The sequence below is a fragment of the Neolamprologus multifasciatus genome, chromosome 19, assembly GCF_963576455.1.
Source record: "Neolamprologus multifasciatus chromosome 19, fNeoMul1.2, whole genome shotgun sequence".
In the NCBI taxonomy this organism is placed as follows: Eukaryota; Metazoa; Chordata; class Actinopteri; order Cichliformes; family Cichlidae; genus Neolamprologus; species Neolamprologus multifasciatus.
Window position 1 is genome coordinate 586,417 of NC_140457.1, and position 14,413 is coordinate 600,829.

At 43.0% G+C, this 14,413-nt stretch overlaps 1 protein-coding gene, 19 non-coding genes and 1 pseudogene across 21 annotated transcripts; 20 read left to right on the plus strand and 1 right to left on the minus strand.

Moving 5' to 3' along the window:
- The first annotated feature begins 389 nt into the window (after positions 1-389).
- Positions 390-529, plus strand: LOC146495587 (U4 spliceosomal RNA). Its single transcript, XR_014871348.1, has one exon. It is a non-coding gene; the product is annotated as a U4 spliceosomal RNA (small nuclear RNA).
- A 184-nt stretch (positions 530-713) lies between these two features.
- On the plus strand, positions 714-853 carry LOC146495588 (U4 spliceosomal RNA). The gene has a single exon (XR_014871362.1). It is a non-coding gene; the product is annotated as a U4 spliceosomal RNA (small nuclear RNA).
- A 349-nt stretch (positions 854-1,202) lies between these two features.
- On the plus strand, positions 1,203-1,342 carry LOC146495589 (U4 spliceosomal RNA). The gene has a single exon (XR_014871349.1). It is a non-coding gene; the product is annotated as a U4 spliceosomal RNA (small nuclear RNA).
- Positions 1,343-1,526: 184 nt separating this feature from the next.
- LOC146495590 (U4 spliceosomal RNA) lies at positions 1,527-1,666 on the plus strand. Its single transcript, XR_014871363.1, has one exon. It is a non-coding gene; the product is annotated as a U4 spliceosomal RNA (small nuclear RNA).
- Positions 1,667-2,015: 349 nt separating this feature from the next.
- Positions 2,016-2,155, plus strand: LOC146495591 (U4 spliceosomal RNA). The gene has a single exon (XR_014871364.1). It is a non-coding gene; the product is annotated as a U4 spliceosomal RNA (small nuclear RNA).
- Positions 2,156-2,504: 349 nt separating this feature from the next.
- On the plus strand, positions 2,505-2,644 carry LOC146495592 (U4 spliceosomal RNA). Its single transcript, XR_014871350.1, has one exon. It is a non-coding gene; the product is annotated as a U4 spliceosomal RNA (small nuclear RNA).
- A 184-nt stretch (positions 2,645-2,828) lies between these two features.
- On the plus strand, positions 2,829-2,969 carry LOC146495593 (U4 spliceosomal RNA). Its single transcript, XR_014871370.1, has one exon. It is a non-coding gene; the product is annotated as a U4 spliceosomal RNA (small nuclear RNA).
- A 349-nt stretch (positions 2,970-3,318) lies between these two features.
- Positions 3,319-3,458, plus strand: LOC146495594 (U4 spliceosomal RNA). The gene has a single exon (XR_014871354.1). It is a non-coding gene; the product is annotated as a U4 spliceosomal RNA (small nuclear RNA).
- A 184-nt stretch (positions 3,459-3,642) lies between these two features.
- LOC146495595 (U4 spliceosomal RNA) lies at positions 3,643-3,782 on the plus strand. The gene has a single exon (XR_014871378.1). It is a non-coding gene; the product is annotated as a U4 spliceosomal RNA (small nuclear RNA).
- A 348-nt stretch (positions 3,783-4,130) lies between these two features.
- LOC146495596 (U4 spliceosomal RNA) lies at positions 4,131-4,270 on the plus strand. Its single transcript, XR_014871351.1, has one exon. It is a non-coding gene; the product is annotated as a U4 spliceosomal RNA (small nuclear RNA).
- Positions 4,271-4,454: 184 nt separating this feature from the next.
- On the plus strand, positions 4,455-4,594 carry LOC146495597 (U4 spliceosomal RNA). Its single transcript, XR_014871381.1, has one exon. It is a non-coding gene; the product is annotated as a U4 spliceosomal RNA (small nuclear RNA).
- Positions 4,595-4,942: 348 nt separating this feature from the next.
- Positions 4,943-5,082, plus strand: LOC146495598 (U4 spliceosomal RNA). The gene has a single exon (XR_014871352.1). It is a non-coding gene; the product is annotated as a U4 spliceosomal RNA (small nuclear RNA).
- A 184-nt stretch (positions 5,083-5,266) lies between these two features.
- On the plus strand, positions 5,267-5,406 carry LOC146495599 (U4 spliceosomal RNA). Its single transcript, XR_014871365.1, has one exon. It is a non-coding gene; the product is annotated as a U4 spliceosomal RNA (small nuclear RNA).
- Positions 5,407-5,590: 184 nt separating this feature from the next.
- On the plus strand, positions 5,591-5,730 carry LOC146495600 (U4 spliceosomal RNA). Its single transcript, XR_014871366.1, has one exon. It is a non-coding gene; the product is annotated as a U4 spliceosomal RNA (small nuclear RNA).
- A 349-nt stretch (positions 5,731-6,079) lies between these two features.
- On the plus strand, positions 6,080-6,219 carry LOC146495601 (U4 spliceosomal RNA). Its single transcript, XR_014871367.1, has one exon. It is a non-coding gene; the product is annotated as a U4 spliceosomal RNA (small nuclear RNA).
- Positions 6,220-6,568: 349 nt separating this feature from the next.
- On the plus strand, positions 6,569-6,708 carry LOC146495602 (U4 spliceosomal RNA). The gene has a single exon (XR_014871374.1). It is a non-coding gene; the product is annotated as a U4 spliceosomal RNA (small nuclear RNA).
- A 349-nt stretch (positions 6,709-7,057) lies between these two features.
- Positions 7,058-7,197, plus strand: LOC146495603 (U4 spliceosomal RNA). Its single transcript, XR_014871353.1, has one exon. It is a non-coding gene; the product is annotated as a U4 spliceosomal RNA (small nuclear RNA).
- Positions 7,198-7,381: 184 nt separating this feature from the next.
- On the plus strand, positions 7,382-7,521 carry LOC146495604 (U4 spliceosomal RNA). The gene has a single exon (XR_014871368.1). It is a non-coding gene; the product is annotated as a U4 spliceosomal RNA (small nuclear RNA).
- A 349-nt stretch (positions 7,522-7,870) lies between these two features.
- LOC146495605 (U4 spliceosomal RNA) lies at positions 7,871-8,010 on the plus strand. Its single transcript, XR_014871355.1, has one exon. It is a non-coding gene; the product is annotated as a U4 spliceosomal RNA (small nuclear RNA).
- Positions 8,011-8,194: 184 nt separating this feature from the next.
- On the plus strand, positions 8,195-8,294 carry LOC146495606 (U4 spliceosomal RNA; annotated as a pseudogene).
- Positions 8,295-10,125: 1,831 nt separating this feature from the next.
- Positions 10,126-14,407, minus strand: alkbh1 (alkB homolog 1, histone H2A dioxygenase). 2 transcript variants are annotated; one of them, XM_085142385.1, is made up of 6 exons: positions 13,928-14,277; positions 12,979-13,087; positions 12,383-12,545; positions 11,337-11,427; positions 11,017-11,210; positions 10,126-10,941 (listed from the first exon to the last, which is right to left on the minus strand). In XM_085142385.1, exons 1-6 carry the CDS (start codon positions 14,063-14,065, stop codon positions 10,500-10,502), a joined length of 1,137 nt encoding a protein of 378 aa, XP_084998511.1. In that variant the 5' UTR covers positions 14,066-14,277; the 3' UTR covers positions 10,126-10,499. The 2 variants fall into 2 exon arrangements, with proteins under 2 accessions (XP_084998511.1, XP_084998510.1); XM_085142384.1 differs by having other exon boundaries at positions 10,126-11,210; positions 13,928-14,407.
- Between the last annotated feature and the right edge of the window lie 6 nt (positions 14,408-14,413).

Here is a 14,413-nt window from a genome sequence, read left to right on the forward strand (position 1 = left end):
CACAGTCAGCTATGGCAATTTTTGCTGGTCTCTCAGGAGACTTTGTATTTTGTCTCAACAGTAATTTCTGGCGTTGTCAATTTACGATGTCTATCCGTCGTATTTATTGAGGGAAGTTGTCAGATATTAGGAGTTCTTGGCAACATTAACACAAGATGGGATTCAAATCCTGCATCGAGTGAGGCAAAGTATTGACCCTTTGCTCTTGGTCAATGCATACAATTAACTGAACCAATAAATGGGCGGGATTTCCAAATGATCAACCAATCACATGAGTAACCCCCCAATTCAAACCCAGTTAGTTCTTGCATCACCCAACATTTGACAGTGCAACATGAGTGATGTGAGTGTTGATTCATACCCAGCTGAAAAGCTGAAACTCACTGGTTATTCTTGTGCAGAGGCAATTTCATAGTCTATGAAGTTCTACTGAGACGTGATTATTGCTGGTTGAAAACTTTTACCAATTCCCGCCTTGATGACTTGAAACACAGTCAGCTATGGCAATTTTTGCAAGTCTCTCAGGAGACTTTGTTATTTGTTTCAATGTTAATTGCTGGCGTTGTCAATTTACTATTTCTATCCGTCGCTTTTGTTGAAGGAAGGTGTCAGGTATTTTCAAACCCAATCAGTTCCTGCATCATTCAACATTTGACAGTGCTGTGATGTGAGTGTTGATTCATACCCAGCTGAAAAGCTGAAACTCACTGGTTATTCTTGTGCAGAGGCAATTTCATAGTCTATGAAGTTCTACTGAGACGTGATTATTGCTGGTTGAAAACTTTTACCAATTCCCGCCTTGATGACTTGAAACACAGTCAGCTATGGCAATTTTTGCTGGTCTCTCAGGAGACTTTGTATTTTGTCTCAACGGTAATTTCTGGCGTTGTCAATTTACGATGTCTATCCGTCGTATTTATTGAGGGAAGTAGTCAGATATTAGGAGTTCTTGGCAACATTAACACAAGATGGGATTCAAATCCTGCATCGAGTGAAGCAAAGTATTGACCCTTTGCTCTTGGTCAATGCATACAATTAACTGAACCAATAAATGGGCAGGATTTCCAAATGATCAACCAATCACGTGAGTAACCCCCCAATTCAAACCCAGTTAGTTCTTGCATCACCCAACATTTGACAGTGCACCATGAGTGATGTGAGTGTTGATTCATACCCAGCTGAAAAGCTGAAACTCACTGGTTATTCTTGTGCAGAGGCAATTTCATAGTCTATGAAGTTCTACTGAGACGTGATTATTGCTGGTTGAAAACTTTTACCAATTCCCGCCTTGATGACTTGAAACACAGTCAGCTATGGCAATTTTTGCAAGTCTCTCAGGAGACTTTGTTATTTGTTTCAATGTTAATTGCTGGCGTTGTCAATTTACTATTTCTATCCGTCGCTTTTGTTGAGGGAAGGTGTCAGGTATTTTCAAACCCAATCAGTTCCTGCATCATTCAACATTTGACAGTGCTGTGATGTGAGTGTTGATTCATACCCAGCTGAAAAGCTGAAACTCACTGGTTATTCTTGTGCAGAGGCAATTTCATAGTCTATGAAGTTCTACTGAGACGTGATTATTGCTGGTTGAAAACTTTTACCAATTCCCGCCTTGATGACTTGAAACACAGTCAGCTATGGCAATTTTTGCTGGTCTCTCAGGAGACTTTGTATTTTGTCTCAACGGTAATTTCTGGCGTTGTCAATTTACGATGTCTATCCGTCGTATTTATTGAGGGAAGTTGTCAGATATTAGGAGTTCTTGGCAACATTAACACAAGATGGGATTCAAATCCTGCATCGAGTGAGGCAAAGTATTGACCCTTTGCTCTTGGTCAATGCATACAATTAACTGAACCAATAAATGGGCGGGATTTCCAAATGATCAACCAATCACATGAGTAACCCCCCAATTCAAACCCAGTTAGTTCTTGCATCACCCAACATTTGACAGTGCACCATGAGTGATGTGAGTGTTGATTCATACCCAGCTGAAAAGCTGAAACTCACTGGTTATTCTTGTGCAGAGGCAATTTCATAGTCTATGAAGTTCTACTGAGACGTGATTATTGCTGGTTGAAAACTTTTACCAATTCCCGCCTTGATGACTTGAAACACAGTCAGCTATGGCAATTTTTGCTGGTCTCTCAGGAGACTTTGTATTTTGTCTCAACGGTAATTTCTGGCGTTGTCAATTTACGATGTCTATCCGTCGTATTTATTGAGGGAAGTTGTCAGATATTAGGAGTTCTTGGCAACATTAACACAAGATGGGATTCAAATCCTGCATCGAGTGAGGCAAAGTATTGACCCTTTGCTCTTGGTCAATGCATACAATTAACTGAACCAATAAATGGGCGGGATTTCCAAATGATCAACCAATCACGTGAGTAACCCCCCAATTCAAACCCAGTTAGTTCTTGCATCACCCAACATTTGACAGTGCACCATGAGTGATGTGAGTGTTGATTCATACCCAGCTGAAAAGCTGAAACTCACTGGTTATTCTTGTGCAGAGGCAATTTCATAGTCTATGAAGTTCTACTGAGACGTGATTATTGCTGGTTGAAAACTTTTACCAATTCCCGCCTTGATGACTTGAAACACAGTCAGCTATGGCAATTTTTGCAAGTCTCTCAGGAGACTTTGTTATTTGTTTCAATGTTAATTGCTGGCGTTGTCAATTTACTATTTCTATCCGTCGCTTTTGTTGAGGGAAGGTGTCAGGTATTTTCAAACCCAATCAGTCCCTGCATCATTTGACATTTGACAGTGCTGTGATGTGAGTGTTGATTCATACCCAGCTGAAAAGCTGAAACTCACTGGTTATTCTTGTGCAGAGGCAATTTCATAGTCTATGAAGTTCTACTGAGACGTGATTATTGCTGGTTGAAAACTTTTACCAATTCCCCGCCTTGATGACTTGAAACACAGTCAGCTATGGCAATTTTTGCTGGTCTCTCAGGAGACTTTGTATTTTGTCTCAACGGTAATTTCTGGCGTTGTCAATTTACGATGTCTATCCGTCGTATTTATTGAGGGAAGTTGTCAGATATTAGGAGTTCTTGGCAACATTAACACAAGATGGGATTCAAATCCTGCATCGAGTGAGGCAAAGTATTGACCCTTTGCTCTTGGTCAATGCATACAATTAACTGAACCAATAAATGGGTGGGATTTCCAAATGATCAACCAATCACGTGAGTAACCCCCCAATTCAAACCCAGTTAGTTCTTGCATCACCCAACATTTGACAGTGCACCATGAGTGATGTGAGTGTTGATTCATACCCAGCTGAAAAGCTGAAACTCACTGGTTATTCTTGTGCAGAGGCAATTTCATAGTCTATGAAGTTCTACTGAGACATGATTATTGCTGGTTGAAAACTTTTACCAATTCCCGCCTTGATGACTTGAAACACAGTCAGCTATGGCAATTTTTGCAAGTCTCTCAGGAGACTTTGTTATTTGTTTCAATGTTAATTGCTGGCGTTGTCAATTTACTATTTCTATCCGTCGCTTTTGTTGAGGGAAGGTGTCAGGTATTTTCAAACCCAATCAGTTCCTGCATCATTCAACATTTGACAGTGCTGTGATGTGAGTGTTGATTCATACCCAGCTGAAAAGCTGAAACTCACTGGTTATTCTTGTGCAGAGGCAATTTCATAGTCTATGAAGTTCTACTGAGACGTGATTATTGCTGGTTGAAAACTTTTACCAATTCCCGTCGTGATGACTTGAAACACAGTCAGCTATGGCAATTTTTGCTGGTCTCTCAGGAGACTTTGTATTTTGTCTCAACGGTAATTTCTGGCGTTGTCAATTTGCGATGTCTATCCGTCGTATTTATTGAGGGAAGTAGTCAGATATTAGGAGTTCTTGGCAACATTAACACAAGATGGGATTCAAATCCTGCATCGAGTGAGGCAAAGTATTGACCCTTTGCTCTTGGTCAATGCATACAATTAACTGAACCAATAAATGGGTGGATTTCCAAATGATCAACCAATCACGTGAGTAACCCCCCAATTCAAACCCAGTTAGTTCTTGCATCACCCAACATTTGACAGTGCAACATGAGTGATGTGAGTGTTGATTCATACCCAGCTGAAAAGCTGAAACTCACTGGTTATTCTTGTGCAGAGGCAATTTCATAGTCTATGAAGTTCTACTGAGACGTGATTATTGCTGGTTGAAAACTTTTACCAATTCCCGCCTTGATGACTTGAAACACAGTCAGCTATGGCAATTTTTGCAAGTCTCTCAGGAGACTTTGTTATTTGTTTCAATGTTAATTGCTGGCGTTGTCAATTTACTATTTCGATCCGTCGCTTTTGTTGAGGGAAGGTGTCAGGTATTTTCAAACCCAATCAGTTCCTGCATCATTCAACATTTGACAGTGCTGTGATGTGAGTGTTGATTCATACCCAGCTGAAAAGCTGAAACTCACTGGTTATTCTTGTGCAGAGGCAATTTCATAGTCTATGAAGTTCTACTGAGACGTTATTATTGCTGGTTGAAAACTTTTACCAATTCCCGCCTTGATGACTTGAAACACAGTCAGCTATGGCAATTTTTGCTGGTCTCTCAGGAGACTTTGTATTTTGTCTCAACGGTAATTTCTGGCGTTGTCAATTTACGATGTCTATCCGTCGTATTTATTGAGGGAAGTTGTCAGATATTAGGAGTTCTTGGCAACATTAACACAAGATGGGATTCAAATCCTGCATCGAGTGAGGCAAAGTATTGACCCTTTGCTCTTGGTCAATGCATACAATTAACTGAACCAATAAATGGGTGGGATTTCCAAATGATCAACCAATCACGTGAGTAACCCCCAATTCAAACCCAGTTAGTTCTTGCATCACCCAACATTTGACAGTGCACCATGAGTGATGTGAGTGTTGATTCATACCCAGCTGAAAAGCTGAAACTCACTGGTTATTCTTGTGCAGAGGCAATTTCATAGTCTATGAAGTTCTACTGAGACGTGATTATTGCTGGTTGAAAACTTTTACCAATTCCCGCCTTGATGACTTGAAACACAGTCAGCTATGGCAATTTTTGCAAGTCTCTCAGGAGACTTTGTTATTTGTTTCAATGTTAATTGCTGGCGTTGTCAATTTACTATTTCTATCCGTCGCTTTTGTTGAGGGAAGGTGTCAGGTATTTTCAAACCCAATCAGTTCCTGCATCATTCAACATTTGACAGTGCTGTGATGTGAGTGTTGATTCATACCCAGCTGAAAAGCTGAAACTCACTGGTTATTCTTGTGCAGAGGCAATTTCATAGTCTATGAAGTTCTACTGAGACATGATTATTGCTGGTTGAAAACTTTTACCAATTCCCGCCTTGATGACTTGAAACACAGTCAGCTATGGCAATTTTTGCAAGTCTCTCAGGAGACTTTGTTATTTGTTTCAATGTTAATTGCTGGCGTTGTCAATTTACTATTTCTATCCGTCGCTTTTGTTGAGGGAAGGTGTCAGGTATTTTCAAACCCAATCAGTTCCTGCATCATTCAACATTTGACAGTGCTGTGATGTGAGTGTTGATTCATACCCAGCTGAAAAGCTGAAACTCACTGGTTATTCTTGTGCAGAGGCAATTTCATAGTCTATGAAGTTCTACTGAGACGTGATTATTGCTGGTTGAAAACTTTTACCAATTCCCGCCTTGATGACTTGAAACACAGTCAGCTATGGCAATTTTTGCTGGTCTCTCAGGAGACTTTGTATTTTGTCTCAACGGTAATTTCTGGCGTTGTCAATTTACGATGTCTATCCGTCGTATTTATTGAGGGAAGTTGTCAGATATTAGGAGTTCTTGGCAACATTAACACAAGATGGGATTCAAATCCTGCATCGAGTGAGGCAAAGTATTGACCCTTTGCTCTTGGTCAATGCATACAATTAACTGAACCAATAAATGGGCGGGATTTCCAAATGATCAACCAATCACATGAGTAACCCCCCAATTCAAACCCAGTTAGTTCTTGCATCACCCAACATTTGACAGTGCACCATGAGTGATGTGAGTGTTGATTCATACCCAGCTGAAAAGCTGAAACTCACTGGTTATTCTTGTGCAGAGGCAATTTCATAGTCTATGAAGTTCTACTGAGACGTGATTATTGCTGGTTGAAAACTTTTACCAATTCCCGCCTTGATGACTTGAAACACAGTCAGCTATGGCAATTTTTGCTGGTCTCTCAGGAGACTTTGTATTTTGTCTCAACGGTAATTTCTGGCGTTGTCAATTTACGATGTCTATCCGTCGTATTTATTGAGGGAAGTTGTCAGATATTAGGAGTTCTTGGCAACATTAACACAAGATGGGATTCAAATCCTGCATCGAGTGAGGCAAAGTATTGACCCTTTGCTCTTGGTCAATGCATACAATTAACTGAACCAATAAATGGGCGGGATTTCCAAATGATCAACCAATCACATGAGTAACCCCCCAATTCAAACCCAGTTAGTTCTTGCATCACCCAACATTTGACAGTGCACCATGAGTGATGTGAGTGTTGATTCATACCCAGCTGAAAAGCTGAAACTCACTGGTTATTCTTGTGCAGAGGCAATTTCATAGTCTATGAAGTTCTACTGAGACGTGATTATTGCTGGTTGAAAACTTTTACCAATTCCCGCCGTGATGACTTGAAACACAGTCAGCTATGGCAATTTTTGCTGGTCTCTCAGGAGACTTTGTATTTTGTCTCAACAGTAATTTCTGGCGTTGTCAATTTACGATGTCTATCCGTCGTATTTATTGAGGGAAGTTGTCAGATATTAGGAGTTCTTGGCAACATTAACACAAGATGGGATTCAAATCCTGCATCGAGTGAGGCAAAGTATTGACCCTTTGCTCTTGGTCAATGCATACAATTAACTGAACCAATAAATGGGCGGGATTTCCAAATGATCAACCAATCACATGAGTAACCCCCCAATTCAAACCCAGTTAGTTCTTGCATCACCCAACATTTGACAGTGCAACATGAGTGATGTGAGTGTTGATTCATACCCAGCTGAAAAGCTGAAACTCACTGGTTATTCTTGTGCAGAGGCAATTTCATAGTCTATGAAGTTCTACTGAGACGTGATTATTGCTGGTTGAAAACTTTTACCAATTCCCGCCTTGATGACTTGAAACACAGTCAGCTATGGCAATTTTTGCAAGTCTCTCAGGAGACTTTGTTATTTGTTTCAATGTTAATTGCTGGCGTTGTCAATTTACTATTTCTATCCGTCGCTTTTGTTGAAGGAAGGTGTCAGGTATTTTCAAACCCAATCAGTTCCTGCATCATTCAACATTTGACAGTGCTGTGATGTGAGTGTTGATTCATACCCAGCTGAAAAGCTGAAACTCACTGGTTATTCTTGTGCAGAGGCAATTTCATAGTCTATGAAGTTCTACTGAGACGTGATTATTGCTGGTTGAAAACTTTTACCAATTCCCGCCTTGATGACTTGAAACACAGTCAGCTATGGCAATTTTTGCTGGTCTCTCAGGAGACTTTGTATTTTGTCTCAACGGTAATTTCTGGCGTTGTCAATTTACGATGTCTATCCGTCGTATTTATTGAGGGAAGTAGTCAGATATTAGGAGTTCTTGGCAACATTAACACAAGATGGGATTCAAATCCTGCATCGAGTGAAGCAAAGTATTGACCCTTTGCTCTTGGTCAATGCATACAATTAACTGAACCAATAAATGGGCAGGATTTCCAAATGATCAACCAATCACGTGAGTAACCCCCCAATTCAAACCCAGTTAGTTCTTGCATCACCCAACATTTGACAGTGCACCATGAGTGATGTGAGTGTTGATTCATACCCAGCTGAAAAGCTGAAACTCACTGGTTATTCTTGTGCAGAGGCAATTTCATAGTCTATGAAGTTCTACTGAGACGTGATTATTGCTGGTTGAAAACTTTTACCAATTCCCGCCTTGATGACTTGAAACACAGTCAGCTATGGCAATTTTTGCAAGTCTCTCAGGAGACTTTGTTATTTGTTTCAATGTTAATTGCTGGCGTTGTCAATTTACTATTTCTATCCGTCGCTTTTGTTGAGGGAAGGTGTCAGGTATTTTCAAACCCAATCAGTTCCTGCATCATTCAACATTTGACAGTGCTGTGATGTGAGTGTTGATTCATACCCAGCTGAAAAGCTGAAACTCACTGGTTATTCTTGTGCAGAGGCAATTTCATAGTCTATGAAGTTCTACTGAGACGTGATTATTGCTGGATGCTGAATTGCTGCAATTTTTGCTGGTCTCTCAGGAGACTTTGTATTTTGTCTCAACGGTAATTTCTGGCGTTGTCAATTTACGATGTCTATCCGTCGTATTTATTGAGGGAAGTTGTCAGGTAGTGAGAGTTCTTGGTAGTTAAGCAGCTTTGAACGAAAAGCGTCTCAACCTCTTCAAGTGCTCTTGATGACGTTTAACTTCAGAATCTTTTTCAGTTCTAAGATCTACTGGTGGAGAAGACGGACATGGACCCTGAGGCAAGGTGTGAAAATGGGTACATGGCAACATTAATACAAGATGTGATATATATATATTGATGTTCATGGTGATATCAGCTGGACAGTGTAGTGGTAAGACTCTATGCCTTTGGAGTGGGAATCACAAGTTCAAGTCCTACTTGAGCCTCTGCATCCAGTGCTTATCTCATAGTTAGTGTGTAGTCTAGTCAATACTTTTGTTGTGTGTGTCAGAACAATGATGCATAACAGCTGATTGTGCTGTAAATTGTTTGAAACACCTTTCAAAAGAAAATAGCTGAATTACTTTTTTGAAGAAGTATTTATTCTTCTTTTTTTTTATACAAGATGTGATATATATATGTTGATGTTCATGTTGATATCAGCTGGATAGTGTAGTGGTAAGACTCTACGCCTTTGGAGTGAGAGTCACAAGTTCAAGTCCTGCTTGAGCCTCTGCATCCAGACAGGGGGGATATCGTCCTCCCCGAGGTCAAGCGACGTCATGGAAGAAGCAACTTTAGCTTAGAATGTGAGGTTTGTTGAGAGAGATCAAGTACTGAGATCCTGTGTAGGATGTTATACTACTTACATATTCCTTTATATGTACTTAAATAAATACTAAAGACTTACATGTTGGTTTATATTAAATCTAAACTTTTACAAGATTTCTTTACTTCCCTTTAGATATCCTAGTTAACATTAACATCGTACACTGCTGTTGCTTTTGAGTAATGTCTCCTACCACGTAGCCTTTGAATGATGCCACCAGTTCAGTACTCCTGAACTCTCATTGCGCTCTCAGTACTTGATCTCTCTCAACAAACCTCACATTCTAAGCTAAATGTTGCTTCTTCCTGACGTTGCCGACCTCGGGGAGGACGATATCCCCCCTGTCTTGGCGTCCTGACTCCTCCTTGCCGTAGCATGTGTGTTGTACCTCATCACCATGAGAGATAAGCACTGGATGCAGAGGCTCAAGCAGGACTTGAACTTGTGACTCTCACTCCAAAGGCGTAGAGTCTTACCACTACACTATCCAGCTGATATTAACATGAACATCAACATATATATATCACATCTTGTATAAAAAAAAAGAAGAATAAATACTTCTTCAAAAAAGTAATTCAGCTATTTTTTTTGCAGCTATTTTCTTTTGAAAGGTGTTTCAAACAATTTACAGCACAATCAGCTGTTCTGCATCATTGTTCTGACACACACAACAAAACTATCGACTACACTACACACTAACTATGGCGCAAATCTCTCACAGTGAGGGTGTTTTTGGTGTTGTTTTTGCTCACAGGCTTTCGAGCGTTTTCCTTATAAAACGATGTTTTTACCGTTTCTTCCTGCAGTAAATATAAACAACGATCAACACGATTTAAAAACTGGTATAAAGTCCACACTTTTCCCGTCAGTTGTTCGTCTGTCCTGCTCACATCTCCAATGGTTGTACACGTTGTCATTAACATGGCTTCACTCCACATCAGCCGCTTTGCTAAAACACCGGCACATAAGGACGCTGTCAGAGCCTGTCGACGACGTTGATTAGCTGCGTATATACGAATGTGAATCGCATCATTGGCTGGACTTTGGGATAAGATAAGATACGGGAGCAGCCACTGACTCACACTGAAGAACAGAATTGTTAAAGTTTTAATTTCAATTCAGGTTAGATTTGTTTTGTGCACAACGCAGATTTTCTGTGCCAGCAGTGCGCAGCTTAGAGGGAACATTGCACACATACATAGAGCTCGATCTGGGTACTGGATCATCTTTCTTCATGACTACTGCTCACTGAATCAGTTTAAGATAAGGACTGTATTCACACAATCGTTAAACAATCATTTTAACACTGAACTGGATCCAGACGACTCCTAAGAGTTCATCTTTAGATCTCGTCCCGTCTCTGGCAGCATCTACACACTGACCCACATGAATCCTTTAACAAATAAACCCAAGCAGAAGCGTCCTTCATGGAGGTCCGTGCTGTAAGTCCCCTCAGTGAGTCTCTGCAGCATAAGGAGAGTCACTGCTGCTCCTCTTCCTCTTTCCGCTCTCTCCATCATCGTATCCGTCCGTCTGTCCAGAGTCCGTGGTTTGGTGAGAACGGGGAGTTTCTGGAAAGTTCTGTCCAGGTGCCAGCACCTGTCTGACAGTCACATTCACTCTGGAGCTCTGGATGTACCTGGAGCAGACGGCCCATTCCTCCTCGGACACCGGCTCCACCACGGAGCCTTCCTGTGGTGGGGGGGTCTGGATGCAGCCCCCCGTCTCTAATGCCAGACGCCCCGGAGGTGCGGGGAGGATTCGTGGGACCGCGTGGTACAGAAGGCGGCTGGGCCCTGACATCACCATCACGTCCCCACTGTGCATGAGCATGGCTGTGGGGGGGTCCTGTCTGCGGGGGCCGCCCAGGAGAAAGATGGCTGACTGACCAAAGCTGTAAAGACAACACGGAAAAACAGGGAATTCAAACATGTCCTTCGCATAACGACTGAAAAAACACGCGTCCCACCTAAACGACAGCAGCGGTCGAGTGCGGTCCAGCTCCGACTCGTCCACGTGGATTCCCAGAGAAGAGTCTGATCGGTAATAGTTGAGGATTCCCGCTTCCGAGATAAAGCCAGGGAAGCCGCAGGCAGCTGTCATGTGAGCGGAGAGGAGGTGGAGGTCACGTGGGAAAGGAGTGTGACTGCTGGGAGAGTACGTCTGCAAACAGGAGGGGAGGAATGAGGTGAAGAGAAAGGGCGCCACCACAGGCCGCGGCAAACGTTTGCTCTAAAACCGTCGCCGCCTGTGCTGCAGCAGCAGTAAAGAGGGGAAGCAGATGCTCACCTTTGTGTCCCAGTTGTAATGATAGCCCAGCGTGACCCAGCGCAGCCGCTCCAGGAGAGTCCGCGCTTCTCGTTTTCCAGCCGGAGAAGATCTGCGGATCAAAGTTTTACATATTGTGTTATTTCTTAAATCTGTAGATCTGGAACATATCGTTAAATAGTTTGTTTCTGTACTGGAGCAACTGTAACCCACATAATGTCCTTAGGGATCAGTAAAGTATCCTGATTGTGAAATAGGTTAAAGAGGAAGACGAGGGCACACAGTTTGTTCAAAGATCTGACAGCAGCTGAGCTCCGCAAACCTGCAAACAACAGCAGACCTTAAAACAGCGCCACCTGGTGGCACTGAATTCATTAGACGCTGCAGCAGTCGAGCACCGAGGATTTTCAGTAATTAAACACTTGAGTTGCTTTTTCTTGCATAAAATAGGAAACAGAGTCTCCGAGGTTTTGTTTGCACTCATAAACACGAACCCTTCCTCACTTTTTCACTTCACTCTCAGCTTTCACAGCAGAATGTCACAAAAAGCAGCTGCTCGACACCAACGACGGCAATACGAACATCAGGTTGAAGAAACAATCTGCGCTCCTGTCAACATCAGCGGAACGTCAGACGAATGTCAGAGGAATTGTCTGGGGAGCGTCGGGGCAGCGTCAGAGGAATGTCATGGGAACATCAAAGGAACATTTGGGAAAAATCTGAGGAACATTGGAGAAATGTCTGAGGAACGTTTGAGGAACGTTGGGGGAGAAAAAGCAGCATTTTAAACTGGATCATTTGCATAATTTGAGGATTTGGAAGAAGCGAAACGGTTTGAAAATCAGCTGTAAACTCAGAGCTCTGATGGTCTTTGGCCATGCTCAGACCGCCACCTCCAAACACGCACACGCACGCATGACGAGGCGCAGATACGCCTGAGCAGCTGGAGGCTGTGGTGGCGTCGCAGTGACCCCTGCTGGTAGTAGACTGTTTACCTTCATCGGGAGGTCGAGCTCCTCCTGCTGTGACCTGTGCAGCACGTACCTGTACACACCTGTGAGTCTCACCTCAGGCTGTGCTCGCTCTGTCCCCAGACGTCCTGAGTCTCTAAGGGGGACATGTGCATGTCCAGGTTGCAGATGTTTGGTTTCTGAGGGTAAATCTTCAGACACTGTCGGAGCCAGAACGGCTGCGTGCCGCGCAGGAACGGATCGGAGATGAAGATGAACCCTGAACGAGGAAGAGCGCAGAATCATCATCATCATCATCATGTACCCAGAGCACTAAACTCGGTCCAGTTCATGGGCCATCTTCAGATGAAGCCTTGTTACCTGCTTCATCTGAAGCAGCTCGTGTGTTCAGCAGCCACAGCAGAGTGAATGCAGAGCATCAGAGTAATGCTGACATTACGTTCCCAGTGGACAGCCAATCAGAACTGTCCATTACAGTCGAGACCATTCTACTGAGCTAAACTAAAAACACTTCAGTTCCTGAAACATGGAAAAATGAGACTACCTCTCAGAGCCGGCGTCTCCCTACGCTTTACCTGACAGTACGAGGCGCCGCGAGGCGACTGTCGCTGTTATTTGGTTCTTTACAGCCGGATTGAATTGAACCAGACCTCCTCTCAAAACTTTATTTAAACTCTGACGTGAGCGTGTACCTGGGTGTCCTCGCAGGCCGAAGGCTCGCCACTCTCTGACGGGCTGTAATCCGACTCTAGTGGCTTCCACATCGCTCACCGCGGCGGCGTCGAGGTTAACTGGAACAATCTACACACACACGCACACATCATTAGCAGACGTCAGGGTTGTAAAATCATTTTTGCTCAGGTGCTGTCTGCACCTGTTCTTCAGCAGACCTGAACCAGTCAGGTGACACCCAGTCCACTGTGACGTCAGTCAGGTGGATTCAGGTGATCTGCAGACTGTTCGTGTTTGAACTCTGACCCTCACACCTGTCTGCTGCTTCGACCACCTTCAAACTTCACTCTGTGACACACAGTCATCGGTATGATCGATGAAATGATCGATGAAATGATCAATCCAGGTGAGTTTGATTTACACGAAAACCAGATCAGAAATGAAAGTGGGCAGGTGGAGGTAACCTGTGGAACTATTAACCAACCGTCCGGGTCAGAGAAGTCAAACTTCAAACTGACCCATGAAAAAGAACAAGGAGAAAGATGGCTGTAGTGATGGGTCCAGCAACACTGACGCACCGACGCATGTATCAAGCGCCCCTAGCGACGCCTGTATCGGTGCGTGCGTCGCTTTAAGAAAAAGTCACGTGATCGATACAGCTGCTGTATCGCTCATTGCCAACGCGCCAAACTGTGTTTAAAAGGTACCGCATACCGATTCCATGGAAAGTACAACACCTTACAGTGTATATAAGTATGACTAGGTCATTGAATCAGTGTCTGTTGTGAGTCTCAAGTAAGTTGCCTGCAATGATATTAAGGTCCAGCAGGTGTCAGTATGGAGCAAAACAGCAAAACTGTGTCGACACAGTATCGATACAGTTTGGGGAATGTGCTGAAACGCTTCACGAGGCCTCATCTACCCATCACTAGATGGCTGCTAAACGCCGGGAGCGCGCTTTGCTCTCACCTGTTCACCGGGCGCACACCTGGAAAAGTCAATGACGTCGCTAAGGTCCGGCGGGGGGTTCCTTCTCCTGTAAAACTTGAATATCTTCCGAAACGAATCCTCTCCACCCTCCACCATGGAGGCTGCCATCTTAGCCATGACGTCACTGTCTTGCACGCCCTGCTCCGGAAGTAAAAACTAACAAAAATGAAAGAACAAAACAAAGAAACAAACAGATATTTACACAGTTAACAGCGCGAGCGGGGAGAGACAAACTAACATGTTTCAATGTTGCTGTGCACGCGGGTCACGGTGCTCAATCACGTGATCGAAGCTGCATTTACTGAACCTCGGAAATCAATTTTTCTTAAAAATGATTTTCTTCAGAGCCTTGATCAGGAATAAGAAACAGATTACAAATAAAATGCAGACACGTCGAAATATTGGTTAAAAGGATTTGAGAGAAAAATGGAAGAACAACCAGTTCTGAAAACTAAATTTGTTCAA